This window comes from Rhinolophus sinicus, chromosome 1 (assembly GCF_057876585.1).
Source record: "Rhinolophus sinicus isolate RSI-liver-muscle chromosome 1, RSI-T2T, whole genome shotgun sequence".
NCBI lineage: Eukaryota > Metazoa > Chordata > Mammalia > Chiroptera > Rhinolophidae > Rhinolophus > Rhinolophus sinicus.
The window spans coordinates 87,253,165-87,278,735 of record NC_142501.1 but is presented as its reverse complement, the minus strand read 5'-3'; the positions used below and the strand labels follow the sequence as shown (position 1 = coordinate 87,278,735).

Genomic DNA, 25,571 nt, shown 5'->3' with positions numbered 1-25,571 from the left:
GGCTGGAGAAAGAAGAGGAAATCATGGTGGCTCGATGTGGGACGCCAGCAGCCTGGCCATGGGAAGGAAGAGGTTCTCACAGGTGCCAACTGTGGCTGGAGACTCCAACAGTTAAGATCCATGCGTGTGGGTTTGTGCCTGAAGCACTCACCGTGAGTCGTGACTACGGGGGCCATCGCTGCCCACACAAGGGAGGGCCCCATGGCTGGAGATCTATTTAGTTCCTAGACGATAGTGCTGGGAAGGGAATTCCTGAGTTTCCCTTGGGAGTCAAACTTCAGGCTGACTCACAGCGACCTCATATAATCTTTGCTGGAATGAACAAATTCAGACGACAGGCCATTTCTCAATCGGTGGATGATTTAACAAGATTAGCTGTTTGGAAGGAAGGCAGGATGCAGTCAGGCCATCTATAAATGGCAGGAGGATTATTCCTCAGAGGGGAGGGGAGGCTCATGCCATCTCACTTTGAAAATAGTTTCGGAGTCTCCTCCACAGCGACAGAAGGAAGGCATCCGGGTGGGGACAGAGAGCCAAGAGGATTCTTGCGTGAAGAAGGAGCTCAGCTTTCGTTCGACTAAATGAAGTCAGAATACTCCCCAGAACACTCAGATGCAGAGACAAGCTCTTAACCGTGGGAGTAAGAAAATTTAAACCATTTATCTGAAATCAGTGTTGCCAGAAATGGGAGGTAGAATCCCTCTGCTCAGAGAAAGGGAGTCGTCCTCTTCTCAGGGAGAATCTGGCCTTTCCTACACTTTCTCATGCAAAAGACTATCGTGGGAGGTTATGAATAGAGCTCTTTTCCTTCAGCCAATGAGACAAATATCCTATTCAGAACCCCATGCCCACAGACTGTCTCAGCCGGGATTATCTTGGCTGCTGAGGAAATCCCAGGGGGCAGTCACAACCTCACTTTGCTGAGCTATTTCACATGACTTTTTGGCGGGCAGCACGCAAGAGCTATTCAATATCATCTATTTTATGAATGTCACTCACTTCTTCTCGGTAATAATGAGGGGAGAGCAGTGCTGACACTCAGAATCCAGCGGGTGGGCTGGAAACACATTGGTATGAAGCTGAGAGCCGTTGTACATACCCCAGGGGTGTATGAAAAATGACTGAGATGGGCCTGGGTTCAGATTTTGGCATTGCTATGTATTTAGTGAATGACCTGGGCTGTGCCAGGTCGCCAGCTTGGGCAGCAGTTTTCTGACCTGTAAAGTAAGGGAAATAAGGCTGGGAGCCCGGCTCCTCAGGTCGTCAGAGGATCAGTGACACAGCACACTTGATCACCTCCCTGTGCCTGGCGATAACAGATGCCTCACAGCGCTGCTTCCTCCCCTTTGCCTCCCCTTCACCACCTCTCCGTGCAGCTTGTTTGTGAGCGTGGTGTGCCTGCAGAATGAGTCAGCTGAGACCGAGCAGGAATTTATATAATTAGACATGTTCTAGCACTGCCTTAAATAAATACCAAGATGAAACCTCTGTACATCCTGTAACGGAGGGGAAGGGAGATAACTCTAGGTTATCTGGTCTGGAACAGCTCTTTCTGTGCTGAGAACTGTAGCAGGAACCCACCCCCACTCCCACCCCAGAGGCTGGGCTGTTCCGTTTCAGCATCTGCTGCTGCCCCTGGAAACAAGCCGGAATCAAGGATGTGCAGTGAAGGAACACTGCAGCCCAGCATTTGTGGATTCACTCTTTCAGCCAGTATTGAAAACCTAAATACAAGGCAGGTACCATTCATTCATCAGTCGTCATATGTTTCTATAACATTTATTATGTGCAGTACTGTGCTAAGCGCTTTACAAATATTACCTTATCAACTCCTCCTAACAGTGAGGCTGGTACCGTATCATCCTTATTTCAGAGGGAATGAAAGTGAGGCACCGAGAAGTTATAGGACTTACCCAGGAAACATGTGCCCAAGACTTTTTGACTCCATGACCACAGTGTTCACTGGACACGCGGTTTGGCGAGTGGTGAGGGGTAAGCAAACATTCATTTGTTCGTGCTTTCATTCATTCACCGAGATCCTCATTAACCATGAAGCATGTGCCAGACTTTGCATTAGGCAAAGCTGGGCACAAGATGCAGCTCTGCCCTCACAGGGCCTACCGTCCAAGGACGCAAATGCCAAGTAAGCCTCACTTCTATCCTTTGACATTGAAACCTGCAAAGAGACAGCAAGCCTGGGTCAAAGACAATGTCATTGTCAGTACAACAGACTTCTTTTGTGTATAAAATAAAGGACCTCACAAGACATGAAACACGTGGGTTTTGCCCTGATAAGGCCCACGCCAAGGAGTCTACCAGCTGCACTTGTTTAGACCTTCATAGTTCTGAAGAGAACCTGTGTGTGAGGCTCATGTTCCCGCTAAAACCCTACGGGGTACATGCCATGAGAAGGGCCCAGCGTTCCCAAACTTCCTGTGTGTATCACTAATAAAGAATATTTTATATGAGGTGCTCGGTAGTTATGTTTATGTGTACCATGAAACATAGAAATAACAACATTGACCCGTTATTTCAAACATACCGTGGCTTAGAGTAATTTTTTAAAAAGTTATTTCAAAGAAAAATGCTAAAGTAATAATGGCACAGATATTGAAAATGGTCAGAGAGGTGCTAAATGACTGGAGTTTGGGGACCAACAGTGATTCTCACTGGGGACCTTACTGGCATTTTGGGCGGGGCAGCTCTTCCTTGTACAGGGTACCTCCCACCTGCTGGATGCCCAATACCCCCAGGCCCTGCTCACTACACAGCAATGGTGCCACTCACCCCACCCCTAATGTATGGTGACAACCCCACTCCCACAAAGAAATGCCTCCAAACATTTCCAAAATGTTACATGGTAGGGCTGGGGCATGTGGCACCACCCCTGGTTGGGAACTATTGCTAGAGGCTTGCTGGAGGCCCCACTGGAAAAACAAACAAGCTATTTTCAGATAATTTTGAAACAGAATGAAGGGAATATGAAGTCAAGTTCAATTACCCAGGGGCTTAGTTGGAGGAGGGTAGGCACAACCGTAAGGAAATGAGAACCCAAAAGAGAAGATAGCATGCGTTCAGAAAGTCCTGGCAAGAGCGAGAACAGGCAGAAAAGGCCTGGGGCCACAAGCAGAGCCTTCCTGGCTTGCAGCTGCTGCTATGGGGCAAGACCAGTTCCTTCCTGCTTGTCCTACACGTGCCATCTGGCAGACTGTGACCGGACAGCGTGCCCAGTGCCTGCTGAAAAACAGGCAAGACAACCTAGGGCTTAAACTAAATGCACTACAATGCCAGGCCAGGAAAGTATTTTGCAAAGAGACAAGAATCTTATGATGAAAAATGTGACGGGTTTATCAATCATTAGAGAAGGCAAAGAAAGGCCCCAGGGAACACGGGTCTCTTTCCAAGTGACCCATAATGTGCTGCTAACAGTGAGGACGAATGGTGAGAGGATGAGATAAAGCAGTGCTGTTAGCGCACCACTAAGACACTGCGTGCGCCACTGAAAACTTGGGTTATTTGGGGTACCTTTCGGTCACTAGTTTTCCCAACACACTCCAAGGTTGAGTGAGCTCTGCCTCCTTGCATCTGTAGAACAAATCTTTGCAAAGATGTTAATAGCTGGAGCCATGACAAAAGCTTCCACTGTCAAGTAAATTTGGGAAACACGGCACACTTCCATTTTGGGGGTTGACAGTGCATACTGGCCCCTTAAAGGTTTCGAGAAGGTTTCTTCTCCTCCCTTGGGAATCTCAATGGTGAAATCCAAACTCTTGGCCTGACTTTTAAAACTTGCCCCATTTTACACAGTAGATGCGATTTTCTTGGGAGGCAGACATCCCAACAGTTCCTAGCAGCATCTACCTTACAGAGGCCCACTTCTGCACCTCCGCTCTCCTTCCTCTTTCCCCTAGAAACAGCCTATCCCAGCCTTTCTACCTACTCTGCACTTGTGCCCTGCCCCAGCTCAAGATTCCACATAACTACTCTTCCCCACAATGAACTTTTGTGTTTACTGTGAATTTTCTCAGATCTACACCTGTACCAGGTGGTGTCATGTCATTGGGATTATATCCATGTTGCCTGGAATTATTGTCTGTGTGTGTGATATATGCAGTTGGTAAGCAGCTTTGCTTCTTTTCAACTTCTTAAGGGAGCCCATTACTGTACCATGCGTTACAACGGCCTTGTAGAAAAAAACACTTCTTGGTACAGATGCTGGTAGATTGCCAATGTCTGGCTTTGTTCCCTTATAAAACCACTTAAGAGTCTCTGTGTCTCTATGAATTAGCAACCATTGGGTAATGATTGAACATATGTATTCACATTTTCTATGTTTATTACTCTGATGTCCCTCAAATTAAATCAAATGTCCGCTACAACAGATTCTACTTAAAACTGTATAATGTTGGCAGTATTCAAAGAATGTACTTCCTGAAAATGGAATTTGACCTTTTACCTTCATGAATATTAACAGTTTATTTTTATGTCTAATATATTCTCTAACTTCCCCACACACACACACACCAAAATCTGCCTTTCCCATGGTCTTTCTCCATTTTTGCATTTGTTTAAGATAAATATCTCGGTGTTTCATCACTCATTTTTTTTTCTTTTCTTTTCAACACCACATCCACACTATCAGCAAATCCGCTTGGTTCTACCTTCAAAACATACTGAGAACCTGACCACCGCTCACCACCTCACGTCACAGGTTGTGTTCCCCTGGAAGCTGATTCTGAGATGGAGCTAAGCAGGCAGAAAGATTAAGGGAGTGTGCTCCTGGAATCAGTGCCTCTGGAAGAGAGGGGGACAGGCTCGGGCAGAGGGAGAAGTTGGACTGGGATTCAGTCACAATGGAAGGCCTGCACTGACTCCACGAGCTGGGACGGCCTAAGCTGAGGTGAGGGGCCAGGCTTCTACACCCCTCACCAACCAGTCACTGCATGCCGGCTGCCCTGGGAAGGGGAAATGCCATGGGGCAAAACGGCTCTCTTCAGAGAAGGCAGTATTGGAAGAGGGCTGACCGCCAAAAGCCATTAGTTGGAGACCTCCCAGAGGCTGGAGGAATCAATCTTTCATTCCTGAGTGGAGACGAGCAGCATATCACATACCCCCACACTTCACCATGACCATCTTGATCCAAACCCCATCTTCTCAAGATTAGTGCAATAGTCTCTTCACTGTTTCCTTACTTCAGTCCTCTTAAAACATTAGCTACAGTGATCCTTTGAAAATATAAGTTAGAGAATGTCATGCTTCCCATCTCACCCTGAGGAAAAGCCAAAGTCATTACAATGACCGGTCAGACCCTCTATCCTTTGCTCCCCACAACTGTCCAACCTCAGCCCCAACTACTTGACCCTTTGCCCATTGCACTCTAGCCACTCTGAGCTCCTTGCTCTTCCTTGAAAACATTTGGCAAGTTCCCATCTCAAGCCTTCACATTTTACTCTTCCCTCTACCCAAAATGTTCTCTCATGCCTCAGCATGGCTCCCTGTCTCACCTCCTTCAGGTTTTTACTCATGTCACCTGCTCACTGAGGCCGTCTCTGACCCACCTTCTTAAAACAGCACCACCCCTTCCTCTGGCTTTCTCTCTCTCTCTCTCTCTCTCTCTCTCTCTCTCTCTCTCTCTCTCTCTCTCTCCCTCCCTCCCTTTGTTACAATCTTTTTCTCCAGAGCAGGGAGCTCCATGAAGGAGAAATTTTGGATGGCTGCATTGACTGCTGCATTTCGAGTACCTATATCCATGCCTGGCACATAGCAGGTGCTCAAAAAAATACATATTGAATTAATTTCTGTAAGTTACAGAAAGAGTGTCCATGATTGGCCCAAATTGAAAATTGTCCCATGGGCTGTCTAGGTCTCTAGGAAAGTCATGATAGCTTTGTTTCGTTTCCTTTCCTTAAGCTTCGGTCATGCAGGCCATTCGTTATTCTTTATCTAAATTAAATGAAGAGATAGTTTAAGTGTCTTTTATAGAACAGGCAGTCAGGATGCCAGAATTCTGATTTTATCTCATATCCTGAACCTTGCAAAAACAACTTCTTCTTTCATATTTGCTTTAGGCTCTTAAAAACCAAAGAAGATATGACTTTTGACAATGCTAAATTTTATCTGAACCCTGCACTCCCTGAAAGCGGTGTTGGTTAAGAAATCCCCTTACCTTTTGTATTCCAAGAAACAGCCAACCATCACATAGCCTCACATATTTTAAGATAAGACCCACCTCCATCATTCCTCATGATTCTCATAAGACTTGAGATGACTCCCTTGATTATTTGCCTCTATAAAACCCAGGCCTCCTTTTCTTTGAGACATTCCCCATTAATAAATATTCTTCATATTGCAACAGCATGAAAAAAATTATATCCATAACTGACTGGTTATTTTGTCTTTCACACATTCATAAAGAGGGGATTTGTGTTGAAGGGTTTATTTTTAGTCTCAAAGATAGTGTTCATTGGAAAATCTGCAGCTAACAATAGTAATAAAAGAATGCTTATAATAGACAACAGACAACCAAAGGCTCTCTCCCTCAGCAGAAAGACATCACGGAGCTCATTTTGAGAGCAGAGAATAATTACTACTTCCAGAAACAGACAGAAACTTGACTCAAGCAGATGGACAAAAATATATTGTTGGAATAATTTCACAGTGTATAAAGTAGATGTGGCTCTATATAACTTCTTCCTGAAATCAATGATCCCCAGATAGGGCACAAAAGTCTCAGCCTTTCCCTCTCTAGGATCCCTTGTTCTAAAGAGATGAGGGGGAGACAAGAAGCTCCTAGAAGCTAGAGATTGCCGTACATTTCACATCTGCAAGTTCTTACCTTTCCAAGAGGTGGATCCAGGAGGGCCCCCAGCCTGCCCTCCCATAGGACAGATGATTTGTAACCAGCCATATAAAGATCAGGGTTCAGACAAATGGCTTCTCCTTTATTCCAATACTTGGCTAGCTCTTCATACCAGGATTTACATCCTACTGCAATCCAAAAGAAACAGCTCCATTCTGTTGGACACAACACCTCCAAATACTCTTCAAAACCAAAAAAAATGACCAGTCAAGCCTAATGCAATGCAGTCTGGTGCCAGGGTCCCACTTATAATCTATAGACAGGATTCTTGAGGTGAGTATATTGGATTCAGGTATACTGCGAATCCCCTAAAAATTACACACTTGTGTGTGTGCATGTACATTTTTCTAAAGAATGGTGCCACCGCCTTTTCACATTATTAAAGGGATCCATGCCCCCTGAATGAATAAGAACTACTACTTATCACAGATATCCTAGGCCTTCAAAGAAATATATTCTCCAGACACATTCCCCACATCCTTGGCCACGACACGACCAGGAGCAGCAAGTTCACCACCAGTTTATGCATGGGCTCACTTACTTCATTTGCGGGTACTCAGTCTTCTCCTAGGACCAGCATGAGCCGATAAGGCATGCCAAAGACCTTGGAATCAGTCAAGTCCTGATTAAATCAATCCATCTAGAAGCTGACAAGAGAAAAGTCTAGTAATTATTTGATCAAATCCAACCCATTTGATATTGTTTTGGTCTGTTTGGGCTATAATAAAACACCACAGACTAGGTAGTTTATAAATAACAAAAATGTATTGCCCACAGTTCTGGAGGCTGGGAAGTTCAAGGTCAAAGTGCCAACATGGTCATGTTCTGGTGAAGGCTCTCTTCTGGTTGCTAGCTGAAGCCTTCTCGCTGCGCCCTCACATGGTAGAAAGTGCTTGGGAGCTCAGTGGGGTCTCTTCGTGAGGGTTCCACCCTTATGATCTAATCACCTCCCCAAAACCTCATCTCCTCATAGCCTCACCGTTAGGGGTTAGGATTTCAAAAATGAATTTTGGGGGCCATAAACATTCAGACCGTGGCAGATATTTTCCATAAATATTCTACATTAAGAATATAATTTGACATCAAAAACAGCACTGGCTACAGACAGACCTTGAAAATGAAGTAGAAACATATCAGTATTATGAAATTGTTGGGTCCTTTTTATGTCTTTTCAAGTACTCAGACCTGAATTTCATGGTCTATTTTTTGAATTAATAATAGCTTCCAGAATTATTGCCATATATTTTGCATAATTTCGACAGACAAGGCTTAAATGGTTCACTGAACTGTATCTTTGTAAGAGTAATTTTCCTATAAAACTAGTAAATGTCAACAAGATAGACATCCCTGTTCTTCTAAGCTCTGTTTATAGTTCCAAGAAATAAACAGGCAGTTATTACATTAGAAACATTCCCTGTATGCCAGCAACATCTAATTTTAATCTGTGGGCCGTTTAGAGGAAAAACTAAGGGCTGGGGATGACACAAAGAACTCCAAAATATGCTTGGTATTTAAAACCTGAAATCTGATCTGAGTCCACGGTAGAGGAATGAACCACATACTTCTCAATGTCATGTTGTCTTGATGTATAGAATGGGATGATACTGGCCACTTAGTCTATCAATAAGATTCTCTCAGTTTCTAAATTGCTTTGAGATAGCACCTGGGAGTTACCTTGTGGACCCACAGCAAGAAGTGCCATTTGTCAAACTGGATGTCAAATAAATTTAGTGGAATTCCGGTGTCCCTATGCATTAATGCCCCCATAGGGACCCACATGCTAACTTGGGCAGAATTTACAAACGCTCAATTACAGTTCACCTCCTCTGTGGCCAACTTAACCTGGTCTCTCCTCCGTGCTGGCCACACAGAATCATAACTACTGGCTGTTATGTTTGTCTTCCCAACAGGCTGATATCCTATAAGGCAGGGACCATATCTTACTTATCTTTGTATCTCTGGGAGTTTGCACAAGTTGGTAGCTTGCTGATTGTTTTGCAATCAGCAAGAATTTGTTCGATGACTGTTAGGATTTATTTAATGAGAGCCAAATGTTAGATCAGAATCCCATCCCGACTCTGAATATGCTCTGAAGTGTGCCTACCAGTTCATACCCCTTATTTTTAGAGTCCTGGTGAAAGTACTGAAGGACCGTGAACCTCATACTTCGATACCACAAATCACAGCAGGAAAAGGTGATTTGTGTGCCAGCACTGTTCTCCACTTTTATCTTGTGGGAGATATGTTATTGTACACATTTTACACGAGGAAAGAGGCACATAAAAGGTGGAGTAACTTGCCCACCTTTATGTGAACATTCCACGTGTCCCACCTCTGACGAAGCCAGAATTAATTAACCATTTCTCCTCCGTGTTCCCAAAGACTCAGTACACAGGCCTACACCTCGTTGCATTGCTGTGATTAGTGATCCGTGTCAGACTCGTGGCCAATCAGGGAGCTCCCGGAGGATTGGGGCTGTGTCTTTATTGGTCATCTTTTTGCCTTCCCACTCAGCAGAGTGACTGGCTTGCTAGTCGCTTCTCAATAAATGTCTGCTGAATAACTGGAGGAGTCTCTTTCCAAATCTACCATTTCTGTGGAATTCTCCAGAGAAAAGGATAGAGACAGACGAACCCTACTGCCTCAGGTGTGTGCGCGCACATGCGCCTTTGTGCGCGCGTCCCAGCAGCAACTTCCATAGTGAACCACGAAGTCTGGTGGAACTAACTGGCATTAAAATCCAACCCCCTACATGTAGCGTGAGCGAAAGCAGTTTTTAAAATATATTTTTTTTAAGTTATGGAAAGTCAAAGTAGTTTTTGAATAACACGTGTAACTTTAAACTGAGCAATTCCACTTGTAGGCGTGTGTCCTAAGGATCTTCAGGGCTGGAGGCCACACATGTAAATCAGGCTGAGTGGACGCCGAGCTGGGAAGGTGCTTTCCGAAGATGGCTGGGATGGCGCCACGCTGGAATGGGCCAGCCCATGACTGCAATGTGACGAGGGAGATCCAGAACAGCCACATTTTGTTTTTCAATAGAGCCCAGAAATTTCAATGTTAAAACATCGGTTGTGGTATATCTCAAAAAATGGACCAAAGTTATTCTGCTCCCTGTCTCTAAGCCCTAGGCTAGAGCCCTCCCACACTGACCGGGCTGGCCTTGGGACGCGCTTTGGCCAACAGGACATTAGCAAAAGGGTACAAGCAGAAGCTTGAAAATTGCTTTGCACACTGGGGCTTGATTTCTTACTGTCCATGGGACGTCTGCCACCACTGCCAAGTGAGAAAGGCGGGGCAAACGTTATGAGCAGAGGTATGTGACTTAGACACCTCTGTTGCCCCAGGCAACAACATGCCACTTGCCAGGCATGCCAGTGAGGCCACCTAGATCACCCAGCCTTAACCAGCCCACCGCAGATGCAGGACAGCCCAGCAGAGATCAGCTGGGTCAGCCAAGATCAGAGCAGCCCAGTGGGCTCCCAGAACTGTGAGCTAAGTTTTCAGCCACTACATGTTGGGGTGGTTTTCTATATAATAAAAGCTAATTGATGACAAAATATAAATATGTTCGGAGCTGAACAAAAGAGTGATCCAGTTCACTCTAATGTCTGGTGAATGTCAAGATTTAACAACAAGGATTTTTTTTTACATCACTGTTTATGATGGTGAAAAAGCAAAAAAACCACCTAAAGAAACCATCTAAGGTACTAAGGAAGTGGTTCACAAGTGAAGGCAGAGGCATATACTGGAAGGTATGACACCACTACCAACGATCAAATTCAGTGTGCCACCAAATTTGGATCAATAGGTACAATGTTACTGCTGCCTAGAATACACGCTCTTGCAGAACTGGAGCACTGAGCTGAGTGGGTTGCACAGTGCAGTGCAGAGGGCATGATGCTGTAGGAAGAATATTTATGGGAATGTGCTGAGCTTTCCTTTTTGAGGATATAAGAGTACACCGTGGAAGCAGTAAACAGCTCTATTCAAGTAAGGACGCACCGTGTTTACCTGAAAATAAGTCCTAATTGGAAAACAAGCCCTAGCATGATTTTTCAGGATGACATCCCCTGAACATAAGCCTTAATGCGTCTTTTGGAGCTCACCTTAATATAAGACCCAATCTTATTTTCAGGGAAACATGATAGTTGTAAAGGGGGGTCAGGCAAACATGTTTTGACTGTGAAAGACATTGTTAGACTGAGTAGCTAGTGTCTTCTAATTTCTTCAAATATGCTGCCAGAAATTATAGGACTTGAAAGTGTTCTCCAAACACAAAGGACGTTGACAATCACTGGTGTAGAGCAATCTTTAATGACATGAAAATGACGTTAAATGAAAGAAGCCAATTGTAAAACAATCTGTACAATCGAGTCTAACTTTTGTTATAAAAAGACTATGCAGGCATACGAAAGCATCTGCCAGACAGAGGCGGACGCGGGTGTCGTGCGGGAGACCCTGCTCGCTACGCCATTTGTCGGGCGGGAGACCCTGCTCGCTGCGCCATTTGTCGGGCGGGAGACCCTGCTCGCTGCACCATTTGTCGTGCGGGGCGGCCTGCGGGGTCTCTGGTCCCGCTCGTCCCCTCTGACCGGGTACCTTGGCCCCACCCCTAATCAAGCTGCAAGGGGTCAGCCTCAAGCGGCTGCATGAAGTCCTGGAGGCACACGGGTCGCGCTTTCCCAGACTCCTCCTTTATGCTTCTTCGGAATTGTTCCGGATGCAACTGTTTCCAAAGTTCCAGCAGGAGTGCGTTGGGTTGCTGGTCTATTCTCTTCCTATCGACCCCTGCTGCCACGAGATCACGCCACATCTGTGCGCGTGTTACTCTCTGAGGCCCGCGACCTCGCCCCTTTACCTTTGGTTTGGGCTTCCAGGTCTCAACTGCGCGGACCTCCTGTCTTAATTTCCTTCACCTCCGGCTTTCAACATCCCCTAGGGTGGCCATGGCAGTTGTAACTTCATGGATCCATCGTACGGTGTAAGAATAGCAACCAAGGATCCAAAAGCACTCGCAGGTGCAGTATCCAAAACCAGATCTCTCATGCTGGCAGTAAAAAGCTCGTCATCTGGGCCCTGCATGTTGAGGTTAAAAATAGCATGTCTCATACCCATTTCACAGATTATTTGCATAAGTTCTGTATATGACTGCCATTGACTCACAGTGTCTGGCAGCTCGCCAGCCTGTTCCCATATGGTGCGTACCGCAGCCGTGAGCCACTCCATTAGAGAATGGTTGCCTTGGTTGTTGGCCAACCTATGGCAGTTTTGTAACCTTTGTCGCAGGGACGGATGCACTGTCACGAAGGCTAGCTTTTCCATCTCGCCTGGGGAGCAGAGAATGCTGTCTGCTCCCTCATCCCATAAACGTAACAGCCAAGCCGAGACTGGCTCTCCAGGGCGTTGTCTGTACCGCCTCCCCAGCTCCTGCAACTCAGTGGGAGTGTATGGGGTGTAGGTTGTGAACTCAGTCACAGCTGGGTTGCCGGCAGCAACGCCCCCGGGGCCCAAAGGTTGCTCACGTTTTACCCTTTGCTTCAAGATTGGCCGGGCTTGGGGGTTGGGAGCTACATTGTCTCCACTTGCTTCCTCCGCCTCTGCCTCAGAGTCTCCACCTTGGGGCCCCTCTTCTAACAGGCGGACCCGGGCTTCCAGCACTTCCAACCGGGACACCTGGTCAGGCACCCGGGCCATTTCATTAAGCCCATTTTCCGTGTTGAGACTCAAGGCCGTGAGGAACATCCAGCCCACGCGGCCGGCTGTAGCCTTCTCCTCCTCCAGCAACCGCTCAGCCAGAGCCTGTAGGGCCTTCTCCACACTGGCTGGAGAGCCGTCCATGTCCTCCCACCCTTCCTTGGGGGTTCAACTCCTGAGAAGAGTGGCCACCGAACACCATATACTGTGTGGGGGCCACACGTCCTCCTGCCCAGAGTCAGACGCCATTCCTACCTGGTCGGAATCTTGCTCACCGTGCCAGGTGTCTGAGTGGGTGGAGGCCTCGATGTAAGATGTCCACAGCCCTCGGAGCTTAAGGCCGCAGCAGATTACCAAAATGAACGCAATGCCGTCCATGGCCAAGAGGGTGATGTGCCAGCTGGAGGCTTGAGTCTCCCAGGCAGACCGCGCCTCCCGTTCCCGGTGTCGCTCCTCATGGGCCTCCCGAAGCTGGGCTCTCACACGAACAAACCGCTCCACCATGCTTCGGTAGGTTTTGGCCGGCACCGTACCCTGCTCGCTGCGCCATTTGTTGTGCGGGGGACCTTGCTCGCTCCGCCATTTGTCGTGCGGGGCGGCCTGCGGGGTCTCTGGTCCCGCTCCCCACATAAGAACGCAGGATACGGTGAGGCCAACAAGGAACACCCACGGAGCCATAGGTAGGGGAGCCATACCACCACGGTCTCACTGGAGGCTGGGCCCACCGGACGCCGACCTGCCGTCCGCTTTTCCGCCAACCGACCGACCGACGACCCTTCTCCACTCTCTCCTCTGTTCCTCTCTCTCGGCTCTCCTCTTCCGCTCTCTTCGGCTCTGCTCGGCTCCTCGGCAGTCCTCCGTAGTCGCAGCAGTTATACCAGCGGCCAATTGGCTAACCGGCCACAGCCGACGGCCAATCAGCCACAGCCGACGGCCGTTCACCACCCGAGCCAGCACCCCTTCACATGAGGCCGAGAGCCTGTAAACTACTCTCTGGGGCTCTGTCCCCACAGCGGGTATGACCAAGGCTCAGAGAGGGGAAGAAACTTCCCCGAGGCAGTACTGCCAGCAGAAGGAGAGCAGGACTCAGCTTCTTCAATGAGTATTTGTCTTTGGAAGATGGGAGGAGGGGTAGTTCTCATTTTTTTCTTTTTGCTCATTGGTATTTTTTCAAACTGCTATAATAAACATGTACTATTTTTGTACTGAGAAAATTTAATGGAAGTTATAGTTTTTAAAAAGTTTGGAAGCATACTCATGCACGCGCATATGTATACATATATAACAACACACACCCCGAACCAAAGTGGAGCAAGACTTTTCTTAAATCATTTTTTGGTCAGTGCTGGCAAGTGTTCGGCCACGTCACTGCACTCATTCAGAATTTTATTGGGGGTAGACAGTCCCTGGAATTGTAGAATCTTCTCCCATGTGAAAATACATAGGTTCCTTGCAGGCACAATACCCACCTGATTCTCTTGGGAGGTAGGCAGATGTCACATAGCATCACTGTCTGCAGCTAAAGGTAGGAATGAGGCAGTGATCTGTACGCTCTGTTCTTCCATGCTGCAAATCTTCTGCAAGAACGTGAGCAGGTGTGGCTGCCACTTGGCCGTGGAGACTCCCCGCTCATTAAGGGCAACAAGTCAGAGCTCTCTAATGGCCCTGGCAGCCCATCATGGGCAAGTTCATCATGAATTTTCTTCACTGCTGACAGAGCATAGAAGTGTCTTTGTGCACGACCAATTCCTTAAAAATGGCAGGAAGATGACCTAGCTAATCATCAGACCCACTTCTAAAACACCAGTCAGACGCAGCAGAGCCCAGCTATACTCACTCATCCATAAATGTGGTGAGAACAAAAGCCAAAGCAACCCCCGGGGGATGAACAGCCATGTAACGAGTCCAAGGTTCAAAACGAAAAGCAGTTTATTAAAGATGCCGTAGAAGTACAGTCAATCACTAGACGCAGTGATGGGGCCAAAGTAGGAGAATTTTACAAGATAATGAATTAATGGCGGGGCTACAACATAGACAAGGGAGCTGATGAAGCCCGTAGACCATCCTGAACTATCGTTGAACCGTAAAATAACTGATCTTTTCTAGTAGAGGGAATACAGTTACCAGACCTCTAAAAGGATGCCGTCAACACATCACTGTCACCTTTTTGAGCTCCCTCTTCAGTTCATCTCTACCACTCTATACACTTGACACGGGAATGGAGAGAGGTAAAAAGTAGAATTTTTTTCCTTTTGAAAAATCCTGAGTTAGGACTATAATTCTCCGATTATTGAGAAGGGCAGATCACCTGTCCCTTTCTTGATTGGACCCATTGTAGAGTTAATAAAATCACACCCTATTTTAAAGCTCAGCAAGAAACATGGTAATTGCACTTTCTGTTGCAGTGCCCTAGGCTTTAGCCACTATTCATTCGGCTTGTCTGTGGACTGCATCCAGGTTCAGCCTCGCCACAGCAGCAACGTAACAGCTACCATTTCCCCAGAGGTGACCATGGGCCAGGCACTAGATGAGCCCTTGGCAGATATTATTCCTTTTATCATCACAAAATTCTTGGAGGTGGGGACAGTCATTTCCTCATTCTACACATGAGGAAACCGAGAGGCTTAGAGCAGTGAAGTAACTTCCCCAAGGCAACGCTGCTGGCAGGAGGAGAGCAGGACTCAAGCTCCTTCCAATAGCATTTAAGACAGGAGGAGAAGCAGCTTGGAGCAATTGGAGAGGGCACGCGGGAACAGTGCTCCAAAGCACACATTCTAGCTCATTCCACCGGGCAAATCACTTAATCTAGCCACAGAAGGAGGCTCACTTCCCTTGCCCAACTACTTTATAAAATTTTTGTGAGATCCAAATGAGAGCACGTATATGAAAAGCCTTGAAAACAGTAAAGCATTTGACAAACAGTAAGGCATTCGACAAATATCATGTGTCCTTTTAGTAATAAAAGGACAGAAGACAAAATCATACTCCTTAAAAGCATAACACTTCAGGTTGGCTGGATGGCCCAGTTGGTTAGAGCGCGAGCTCTGAACCATAGGGTTGCGGGTTCGATTCCCACATGGGCCAGCAAGCTGCGCCCTCCACAACTAGATTGAAGACAACGAACTGCCAGAGGGGCAGCTGAACAGCTCAGTTAGTTAGAGTGTGAGCTCTCAACCACAAGGTTGCTGGTTCAATTCCCGCATGGGGTGGTGGGCTGTGCCCCCTGCAACTAAGGTTGAAAACGGCGACTGGACTTGGAGCTGAGCTGCGCCCTCCACAACTAGATTGAAGGACAACGACTTGGAGCTGATGGGCCCTGGAGAAAAACTGTTCCCCAATATTCCCCATTAAAAAAAAAAAAAAAGTCAGATGTTTTAAAAAAAAACCACAGGCATAACACTTCGATCATTAGGGCTTTAATGGAAAGGCCATGCCTCCTTTTGTCCCCCAGAATAAGTCCTATAAATAAATGGCAGAGAATTTTCTTAAGCAATCTTTAATAGACGAAGACCTCAGGCATACACGCTGGTACTTGACCGGGTCTTTGCAAGGAGCTTTAGTGTCTTAGATTTAAGGCAGACACCCTGCCTGGGCTATTTATCTTGACTGACGAAAGCAACCATTTTCCTGTTGCTATCAATTCCATTTCAAACAAACAACCACTGTAATTTTACACCCTTAATCTATGCAATATGAGAATGCGAAAAAAACCCAACAATGCTTTCTTATGAAAGTGCCACATCATAATAGTAATTCACTTTTTATTATCATCATCCTTAATACCAAAGTCCACAGTTGAGGAAAAGTGGATGCTTTATGTACAGGACACCTGCATGTAATATGATACCACATTGGTTTTTTTAGCCACTATGATTTACCAGTCTACTAAAAGGCAACCACACAATTAAAACCTGAACAATTAAAACAATGCAATCTTCTAGCAATTACAAACGATGAATTGTCAAGCCAGTGTGAGAGATCTAAGTAATCTGGCCTTTAAGGTAATCTTTCAGGTCATGTCATGTGCAAATTCTATTTTCCCCTTTCATCTAAGGATCGTTAAAAAGAAAACACACACACAGAGCCCCCCCCCCCCCAAAGAACTACCCGCCCTTGGCACATGCAACTGGGGACACACCCGCAGCGGGTGGAAGGCGGCACCATCATTCCAGCATGTGCTGAAGCACTGACAGGTCTGCCTCCGCCGTCCGCAGGCCCCGGTGCAAGCTCTGGAACGTGGCCTCCCTCCCGAAGCGCTGCCTCCAGCGGATGAAGGCCTCCACCATCTGCGACTGCACGTTGTGGGGGTGGTTGGCCTTACAGCGGTAGATATCCGTCTGGGACAGCCCCAGGGACAGCACCACGGGCTCCCACTCGGGGCCCAGCCTCTGGGCCAGCTGGTTAATCTGCCGGTCCGACGGGGAGCTGTTGAGGACGTGCGGAGGGATTCCAGCTATGGCGTCGTCTGTGGAGGAGAAGGACACTAAAGTGAAAAGAGGAAGCAAACACTTCTTCAGATGGGGGCAGAAAAGAAAAGCGCAGGGAGAACGACATACACTTCCAATGTCAGGGCCAACTTTTCCTAGTCTTCTTAGGAGCTGATCAGTACAAAGCCATATATAGGGAGGGGCTTAAGAAATACCATTCAGCAACTATGAAAATGTTTATTATAGGCAATTTGAAAACAAGAAAATAAAATCAACTAATCCCATCAGAGAAACCAACTAATAATAATTTGATCGATTTTAGTCTTTCATATATAAAACATTCATGTAGGATTATATCGTACATAGTGCTTTGTAACATGCTTTTTTTCACTTCCATCGCTTTCAACAGAGAGGCCAGGCAGGGGACTCTGGGGGAGTCGGAGAATGCCTGTGTGGCCCCCCAGTCCCTCGGGCAACGGCCTGTGGGTGCAGGGATGCCTCTCCTGCAGGAATAGCTAGCACTTGGGGGTAACATGTTAAACAGAACAGCTACTCTTTCCTGATCAACTTCAATATCATCAAGAAAGACTGTAGCTTCTAACAGAAGCAGGAGCCAAGAGGCCCACTGAGAAAAAACAAAACTTAGAGGCCAAGAGGTAGCAGGAGGAGAGGAAAGCTGAGTTCACTGTCCCAGCACAGGCCACAGGAGGAGAGTCACCATCCTGGCAGAGTCCAGAGCCAGAAGAGAAAGCATGTGCTGCAGTAAGACAGTGGGAGAACCTGACCTTGAAATCCTACACTGAATTCCAGTCTCCTGGAGGTCAGCCTGCTGAGGAAGTCTGATCTTGAGTGATGACGGTAGTGTTCCCAGCATATCCAATGAGAAGGGCCAGCAGTTACACAGAAGGCCTTCCAGAGGAAGGGGGTTAAAGCTAAGCCCTGAACATGGGAAGGAGCCCCGTGAAGGGAAAGGAAAAGAGTATACCCTGTGCAGCAAGAACTGCATGTGCAAAGGCCCTGAGGCAGAAGAACATGGCACATTCAAGGAAGTGAAAGGAATTCACTGCAGCAAAGTGCAGAGATTGAGAAGGACTCCAAATGTCTACGTTATGGTGCTGGTTACTGGGTAGGCCGGGACTAGAAGTGAGGTCTTGATATTCCTGGTTCAGACATGGGTATGATAGCACACTGTACTACACTTCCTGTCACCAGCATCACAGGAATTCCAGTCAGCCCCACCTCACACTCACCAGCTCACTGTTTTAAGAATTCAATAAGAAGGCAAAAGGCATCCTATTAGAAGAGCTGATGCTTCCCACTGCACATGCCTTTGGCCTCTAGGCTGCTGCCAATGCCTTAGCCATGAGTTGTATAATTATTGTCAAGGACTCTGGACTAAGAAGCAATTAAAATAATGATGATATTACTGACCAATATTTTATATTAACAGTAATGATTTTATCGCTTTTATAAAAATACGGGTTCATTAAAAAAAATCAAGCAACACAAAAACATATTAATATAAAGAAGAAAACACACTATCCAATATCCCACCATTGTATTTACAGTTGGTGAACACCATTTTGGACATGTCTTTATGCACATGTTGGAAGAACAATATAACAGCTTTTTTCTTAGAGTTATTTAATTTTGTTTGACTATAACAGAAGAAAAATAAGAAGTCAACTAAATGGCTTTCTGACCTGCAGTTAAATACTTAAAACACACACAGACACACACACACACACACACACACACACACACACACACACAGGATTTAACACTGAGAAAAAAATGCATGAAAATTTAAGACGTAAACTGCATGTTTTTATATTAATACAATGAACACTTTATATCTCCCTCCCTTTCCTCACACTTCTTGACTTTTGTCACATCATTTTTACTTTGCCACATGCATAACATTTATATTCTTCTGTAACAATAATCCCCCCAGCTGTTCAGTCTTAAAACTACATTATAATGGTTTCAATGTTCACCAGTGTTTTTTGTTGTTGCCGCTGTTTTTTGTAACCATGGCATTTCCACTCCTGAGTCTGTTATTCTGATTTGAGTTTTGGGGTCGATTTAATCATAGGGTGGTTCTTCTCAAGAAATGTTCATGGTTACTATTTTCCTTGAGTTCTTTCAGATCGAGATTGCTTATTGCCTTCACTGCTGAATAATAACTTAATATTTATTTTAAAAATGTCATATTACATTATTTTAATATTGTACTTTTAAATTATTAATATAATTTTATATGATTTAAATACTTTTATTCCTCTTACAAGTTTGTAGACCTTGCTCATATTTCATGGTAGAGAATGTTGGTGTGGAGAATTCTGATACCAACTTGACCATTCCCATTTTATGTAAATGACTCTTTCTGTCTGGAGTTTACAGTACTGAAACTTTAGACCATGGTCATTTTCTATCTGCTTTTCCAGGCATTTGCATGACTTTCTGAACAAAGATTTAGTTCTTCCTTCCTTTCAGAAAAAAATCTTCCTGTCTTATATCTTTGCATTCTTTTTCTGCTTCATATGCTGTATGGCTTTGCCTATCCTCCACGACAGTCATTTTCTCTCTCACTGCTTTAACTCCCTGTGATTATCTCATGCCTTTCCTCATGCCACTCATTTGACCTTTGGTTATGTCTGTTCTGGTTTTTTGTTTGTTTTTGTCTTTTTTTCCTGGTTCAAATCTCATATTGTGTTTTTATTCTCCCTTTCTTTCTTTCTTTCTTTCTTTCTTTCTTTCTCTCTCTCTCTCTCTCTCTCTCTCCTCTCTCTCTCTCTCTCTCTCTCTCTCTCTCTCTCTCTCTCTCTCTCTCTCTCTCTCTCTCTCTTTCTTGGCTCTTCAATCTATCTTTTAAAAATCCCATTCCACCTCACACCCATTAGGATGGTTGCTATTAAAAAAGAAAAAAAGAAAAAGAAAGTAGACTTCCAGTCAAACTCATTGAAACAGAGAGTAGAATGGTGGTTGCCAGGGGATGGGGTGTGGGAGGAAAGAGAGAGATTGATGAAAGGGAATAAACCTCCAGTTATAAAATTAATAAGGTCTTCCCAGATAAGAAAAAGCTAAAGGAGTTCATCACCATCAAACCAGTATTACAAGAAATGTTAAAGGGACTTCTTTAAGAAGAAGAAAAAAATAAAAAATATGAATAATAAAATGGCAATAGCTACATACATATCGATAATTAATTCAACTATAAATGGATTAAATACTCCAATAAGAAGACATAAGGAGGCTGAATGGATAAGATAACAAGACCAATACATAACTTGCATACTGCTAACTTGAGAGTTCAGGTTGAAAGACATACACAGACTGAAAGTAAAGGAATGGAAAAAGATATTTCAGGTAAATGGGAAATGAAAAAATCTGGAGTAGCAATATTTATATCAGACAAAATACATTTTAAAACAAAGGTTATATAACAAGAGGCAAAGAAGGATCTAGTAATCCCACTTCTGGATGTTTATCCAAAGAAACCCAAAACACTAATCAGAAAAGACATAAGCATCCCTATGTTCATTGCAGCATTATTTATAGTGGCTAAAATATGGAAGCAACCATTGTCCATTGATAGATGAATGGACAAAGAAGTGGTGCATAGATACAATGGAATATTACTCAGCTATAAAAAAGGACAAAAATCTTGCCATTTGCAAAACATGGATGGACCTAGAAGGTATTATGCTAACTGAAATAAGTCAGACAGAGAAAGGCAAATACCATGTGATTTCACTTATATGTGGAATCTAAAAACCAAAATAAACAAATAAAACAGAAACAAACTCATAGATACAGAGAACATTTTGATGGTTGCCAGATGGGATATGGGTTGGGGGAGTGGATGAAAAAGGGGACAGGATTAAGATTTACAAATTGGCAGTTATAAAAGTAGTCACGGGGATGTAAAGTACAACATAAGGAATATAGTCAACAGTATTGCAATAATTATGGACAGTGTCAAATGGATACTAGACTTATTGGGGTGATCATTTCGTAACTTATATAATGTCTAATCACTATGTTGTACACCCAAAACTAATACAATATTATATGTCAACTATAATTGAAAAATAAAAGAAATTATTTAAAAGAAAATAACAAGTGTTGTGAAGATGTGGAGAAACTGAAACCCCCGTGCACTATTGGTGAGAAATGTAAAATGGTACAGCTGCTATGGAAACAGTATGGCGGTTCAATTGAAAACGGAATTACCATACAATCCAGCAATTGTACTTCTCGGTTATATACCTAAAGGAACTGAAGCAATGACACGAAGAGATACTTGTATATCCATGTTCATAGCAGCATTGTTCACAATAGCCAAATAGTGGAAGCAACCCAAGTGTCTATCAAGGGGATGAATGGATAAACAAAGCATGGTATATTATATTTTAGAATATTATGCAGTCTTAACAAGGAAAACAATGCTGACCCATGCTACGACAGGTATGAACCTCGAGGACATTATGCTTAGTGAAATCAGTCAGTCACGAAAGGACAAATACTCTATGATTCCACTCATATGAGGTAGTAGAGTAGTCAAATTCATTGAAATGGAAAGAAGAATGATGGTTGGCAGGGGCTGGGGGAGGGAGGAATGGGGAGTTGTTTAATGAGTACAGTTTCAGTTTTACAAGATGAAAAGGGTTCTGGAGGTTGGTGGCACAACAATGTAAATGCACTTAACACTACTGAACTATACACTTAAAAATAGAAAAGATGCCAAATTTTATGTATATTTTATCACAATTAAAAATAAAAATTTAGAAAGAATCTCATTGTTTTATCATAATTACATTGAGTTTTTATTTCTACTGAATCGATACCAAGCTCTTCTATACCGTGTTTCCCTGAAAATAAGACTTAGCCAGACCATCAGCTCTAATGTGTCTTTTGGAGCAAAAATTAATATAAGACCTGGTCTTATTTTAATATAATATAAGACCCAGTATAATATAATATAATATAATATAATATAATATAATATAATATAATATAATATAATACCAAGTCTTATGTTAATTTTTGCTCCAAAAGACGCATTAGAGCTGATAGTCTGGTTAGGTCTTATTTTCGGGGAAACACGGTAGCATGAAATACTTGTGAAGTTGCGTTTTCTTGGATTGGCTGTTCTCTCAGACCAGATTGGTTATATGTTTGTTTGTTTGTTTGCAAGCCATGTTCCTTTCATTCTTCTGCGGTAGCATTTTCACACAGCTGGCGGGACATTTCTCTTCATCTTGTACATACTTGTGTGAGTATCTCTGTCCAAAACTTCTGTTTGCTCTCTTATAGTAAGTTGATGTAGCCTTGACACTCTGTTCACCGTATAGGGGACCAGTTGTCTTCTCCTCTGAGCTGTTGCTGTCTGTGTAGTGTCTGCCACTGAGGCGCCGTAGGACTCACCAGGCCTGCCTTTGCTGGATGTCCCAGACCCTGCCGTCTCTTTGGAAGCTAATTCAGTATCTTACACCAGATCCCACTCTGCCCAGCCAGGGTGCACTCACTCCTGTGGTCTCGTTCCTGTAACTCAGCACGGAGCCTGGGAGACGGCCTGCTCTGGGTGGCCTTCCTGCCTCTGCTGAGGGTGATTCCTGACATATATGGAGGCTGTGGACTCACCTCCTCAGCCAGCTTCTTTCCAAACTTATCTGTATTACCAGGAATCCTGAGGACTTTGTCCCCTCACCTTCCCTTCCCAGTATCATTGCTGAGGGGCCAGGGCAGGGTGTTTTCTTCATTGCCTGCCGCTTTTCAAAGCACATGGCCTAAAGCTGTGACCGTTTTTTTTGTTTGTTTGGTTGCTGCTGATGAATGTTTTTATTTTAACTGATTTTAGGTTCCGCTCATTGGTGTTGGGGAGGGAGCCTCTGTGACTGGGCTGCATTCTGTCATCATTCTGACGATGGGCCAACTATTAATGCAGCATATGCTTTGAGCCAACTAACTGGAAGTGAGAACAGTATTTGCTCTCATCCTCCACACTGCCGGGGTCACATATATCTTGTGAATCCTTCCACATAACTAGGAGATGGCCAGTCTTCTGTGGACGCAGGCTGGACAGAGACCAGGGGCACACAAACACCCCCAGCCTAGAGTACACCAGGCCCTTCCAAGAAGAGCTTACATACACACAGAAAGAGACAGTACCAGCTGCTTGTGTAGTCTCACCTCTATTTGGAAAAGCATCCTCACGAGGCCCTTCTAGCTTGTGAATGCTGCTGAATATGAGGTTACTTAAAAATGAGAGTCCTAAGGCTTTCGTGTCAACTCCCATGGACACACTACATAAAATCAGGTCAAGCTATAAATTAATCCACTGTGACCGTCTGGCCACTGCTTCTCAAAGCTTGGTGTGTATACCACTAGTGGTGTGCGTGTCTGGTGGTTCATGAGTGAACATTCTGTATTACAATAGTCATGTATCTATTTTAATACGATTAGAAAAGTACAAATAGCTTTTCAAACTCATGATTGTAAGGATTAAGATAAGTAAATAAAAAAGCAGATAAAGACTGACCAAAAAGTAAAAAAGAAAAATCAATTTTAAAATAAAAAGCAAATTTAAATAAAAGCATTAAGGTAGTGGTACAGGTGGTACCAAGACTTGGAAAAAATTGTACAAGTAGAACCCAAATGACTGAAGTTTGGGAAGTCCAGTGTTTCTCAATAAGTGTGCCACTGGCATTTGGGGCAGGACTCTCCACTGTGCGGGGCTGTCCCCAGTGCATAGCAGGGTCATCAGCTTCTCGGACATGCACCTACTAAGTGCTCGTACCATCCCTCAGCCCAGCCTGAGCACACGGGTCCACACACCCCAGGGTGAGGCAGTACTACCCCGGTTAGGAACCACCAGATACTATGACATAAGAATAGCCAACCTAGTTTTAAAAATCCTAAGCAGGGAGTGAAATCCTTTTATACTGACAAAACGTTCTCCCTTCGACAGATCCTAAATCTTTCATGCAATCCTTTCATTGCATTCTCAGTGAAGTTAAAACTCACCTGTTCCAAAAGGCTCGACATTCTCTGACAAACACATCTACCCCCGTGAAGCCAAGGACCCACTGGAAGGGCTGAACACTCCCAGTCTCGTCTCCCCCATCCTCCCCACTGACTTTCCCCGCTTCAGCCCCCATCTTTGGAGTCACTGCAGGAATGAAAGCAGCGCAGCATTCGCCCCTCCTTCTCCAACTAACTCTTCCTTCCTCACTCATGCCGGTCAATGGCTGCTCTGGCCTCAAACCTAAAAGTCTCCTTTACAATTCTTACTGCATGTAGAGTCAGGTCTAAATGATTCACATGACTTTCCTGTGTCTCTTATACAACATTGTTGTCTCTCCAGCTCTTTATGGGCACAGACATCTACTTCCGCACCCTCCTTTGCCTGCCTTTAGCTCCTTGCCGAGCATAAAATGGAACACAATGCACACTTTTCAGTAGTGGATCATACTTGTAAAACAAAATGTTCCTCCAAGTAGAGTTTCCCAACCTCTTCCAACAGATCTCTGTGTAGACAGCGTGCCCTGGTCTCCCGTGGCTGGGGGTGGTACTCTGAGTAAGGAGAGTCCACGGGTCCTGTGTCCCATCTACGTTCCCCTCGTGCCCTGCATCCTGGGATATGCAGCTGCCTTCATGGTGACCTGAAAGAGCTCTACAGGGTTCAAGAGCACAGCTCAGAAACTGAAGGCCATGGAGGAAAGGAAAGGCCCAGGAGACATGGAAACAGCTGCTAGATGTGTCAGATAAATCTGCAGTCAGGGATCTAGAAAAACAGAAAGGTCTTTTAACTATAACTTCAGTTATTGTACAATATAACTGGAGATGCTGTAAGCACATATGAATTCTTTGTAAGAGTGACACAGTTGGCCATGGGGTAACACTTTTAAAAACTATACACATTCCTTTGGGGAGCCTGGTAATATACCAGCATCCCCAGGTCCCTGCTGCCGTGAGTTATCACTGATGAAAGTGTCATATGCTTCAGGGTTGCTGGACAAAAAAAAAAAAGAAAGTTGAGACTTTTCCCCTCCAGTGAGGCTACTTTTTAGGAGTGAAAGGCTAACCCCTGCTTGAGGACATGTAAGGCTTCTGCTCAGGTCAAGTCCACTCATGTTCCATTGACTAAAGCAAGACATGTGACCAAATCCAAGACGAATAGGACAGAGAATTAAATCTTCTCACAGGGTGGGAGAAGTGAAAATGTGCTGAGCAACAATCTATAAGCACTTGCAAGTATACTAATAAATTTTTAAAATGTAGATAAATTGATACATTACTGGGAATATATAAAAATGTTAAAATCGGTGTAGGAAAAAATAGAAAACTTGAATAAACCAAAGTATTAGTGGCAATCAAAGCCCTCCCTTGCTAAAGAGCTCTCAGCCCAGTTGGTTTTACAGGTGAGCTCTACCAAATGTTCATGGCACATTTAATTTCCTACTTTATGTAAGTTTTTTCCAGAAAATAGCAAAAGAACAAAAGCTGTATAGCCCATTTTATTAGGTTACTGTACTTTTTATCCCAAACAGGTTAAGGAGAATAAAAAAAAAAAAAAAAAAAAT

The 25,571-nt window shown here is 44.6% G+C and overlaps 1 protein-coding gene across 5 annotated transcripts in view; it reads right to left on the bottom strand.

Moving 5' to 3' along the window:
* CRADD (CARD and death domain containing adaptor protein) overlaps positions 1-25,571 on the bottom strand; it is a 392,758-nt gene that overhangs the window by 177,506 nt on the left and 189,681 nt on the right. For 2 of the 5 annotated variants that reach the window (XR_016022537.1, XR_016022536.1), the window contains exons 3-5: positions 16,695-17,039; positions 7,401-7,506; positions 1,914-2,176 (exon numbers count right to left, since the gene is read on the bottom strand). Coding sequence is in view for 3 of the 5 variants with exons in the window: in XM_088801224.1 (XP_088657350.1) it covers positions 16,720-17,039 (320 nt within the window). In the remaining 2 variants the exon portion in view is untranslated. Of the gene's footprint in view, positions 1-1,913; positions 2,177-7,400; positions 7,507-14,467; positions 17,040-25,571 lie in introns of those variants that run through there. The other 3 variants (XM_088801224.1, XM_088801226.1, XM_074325277.2) reach the window with 2 other exon arrangements.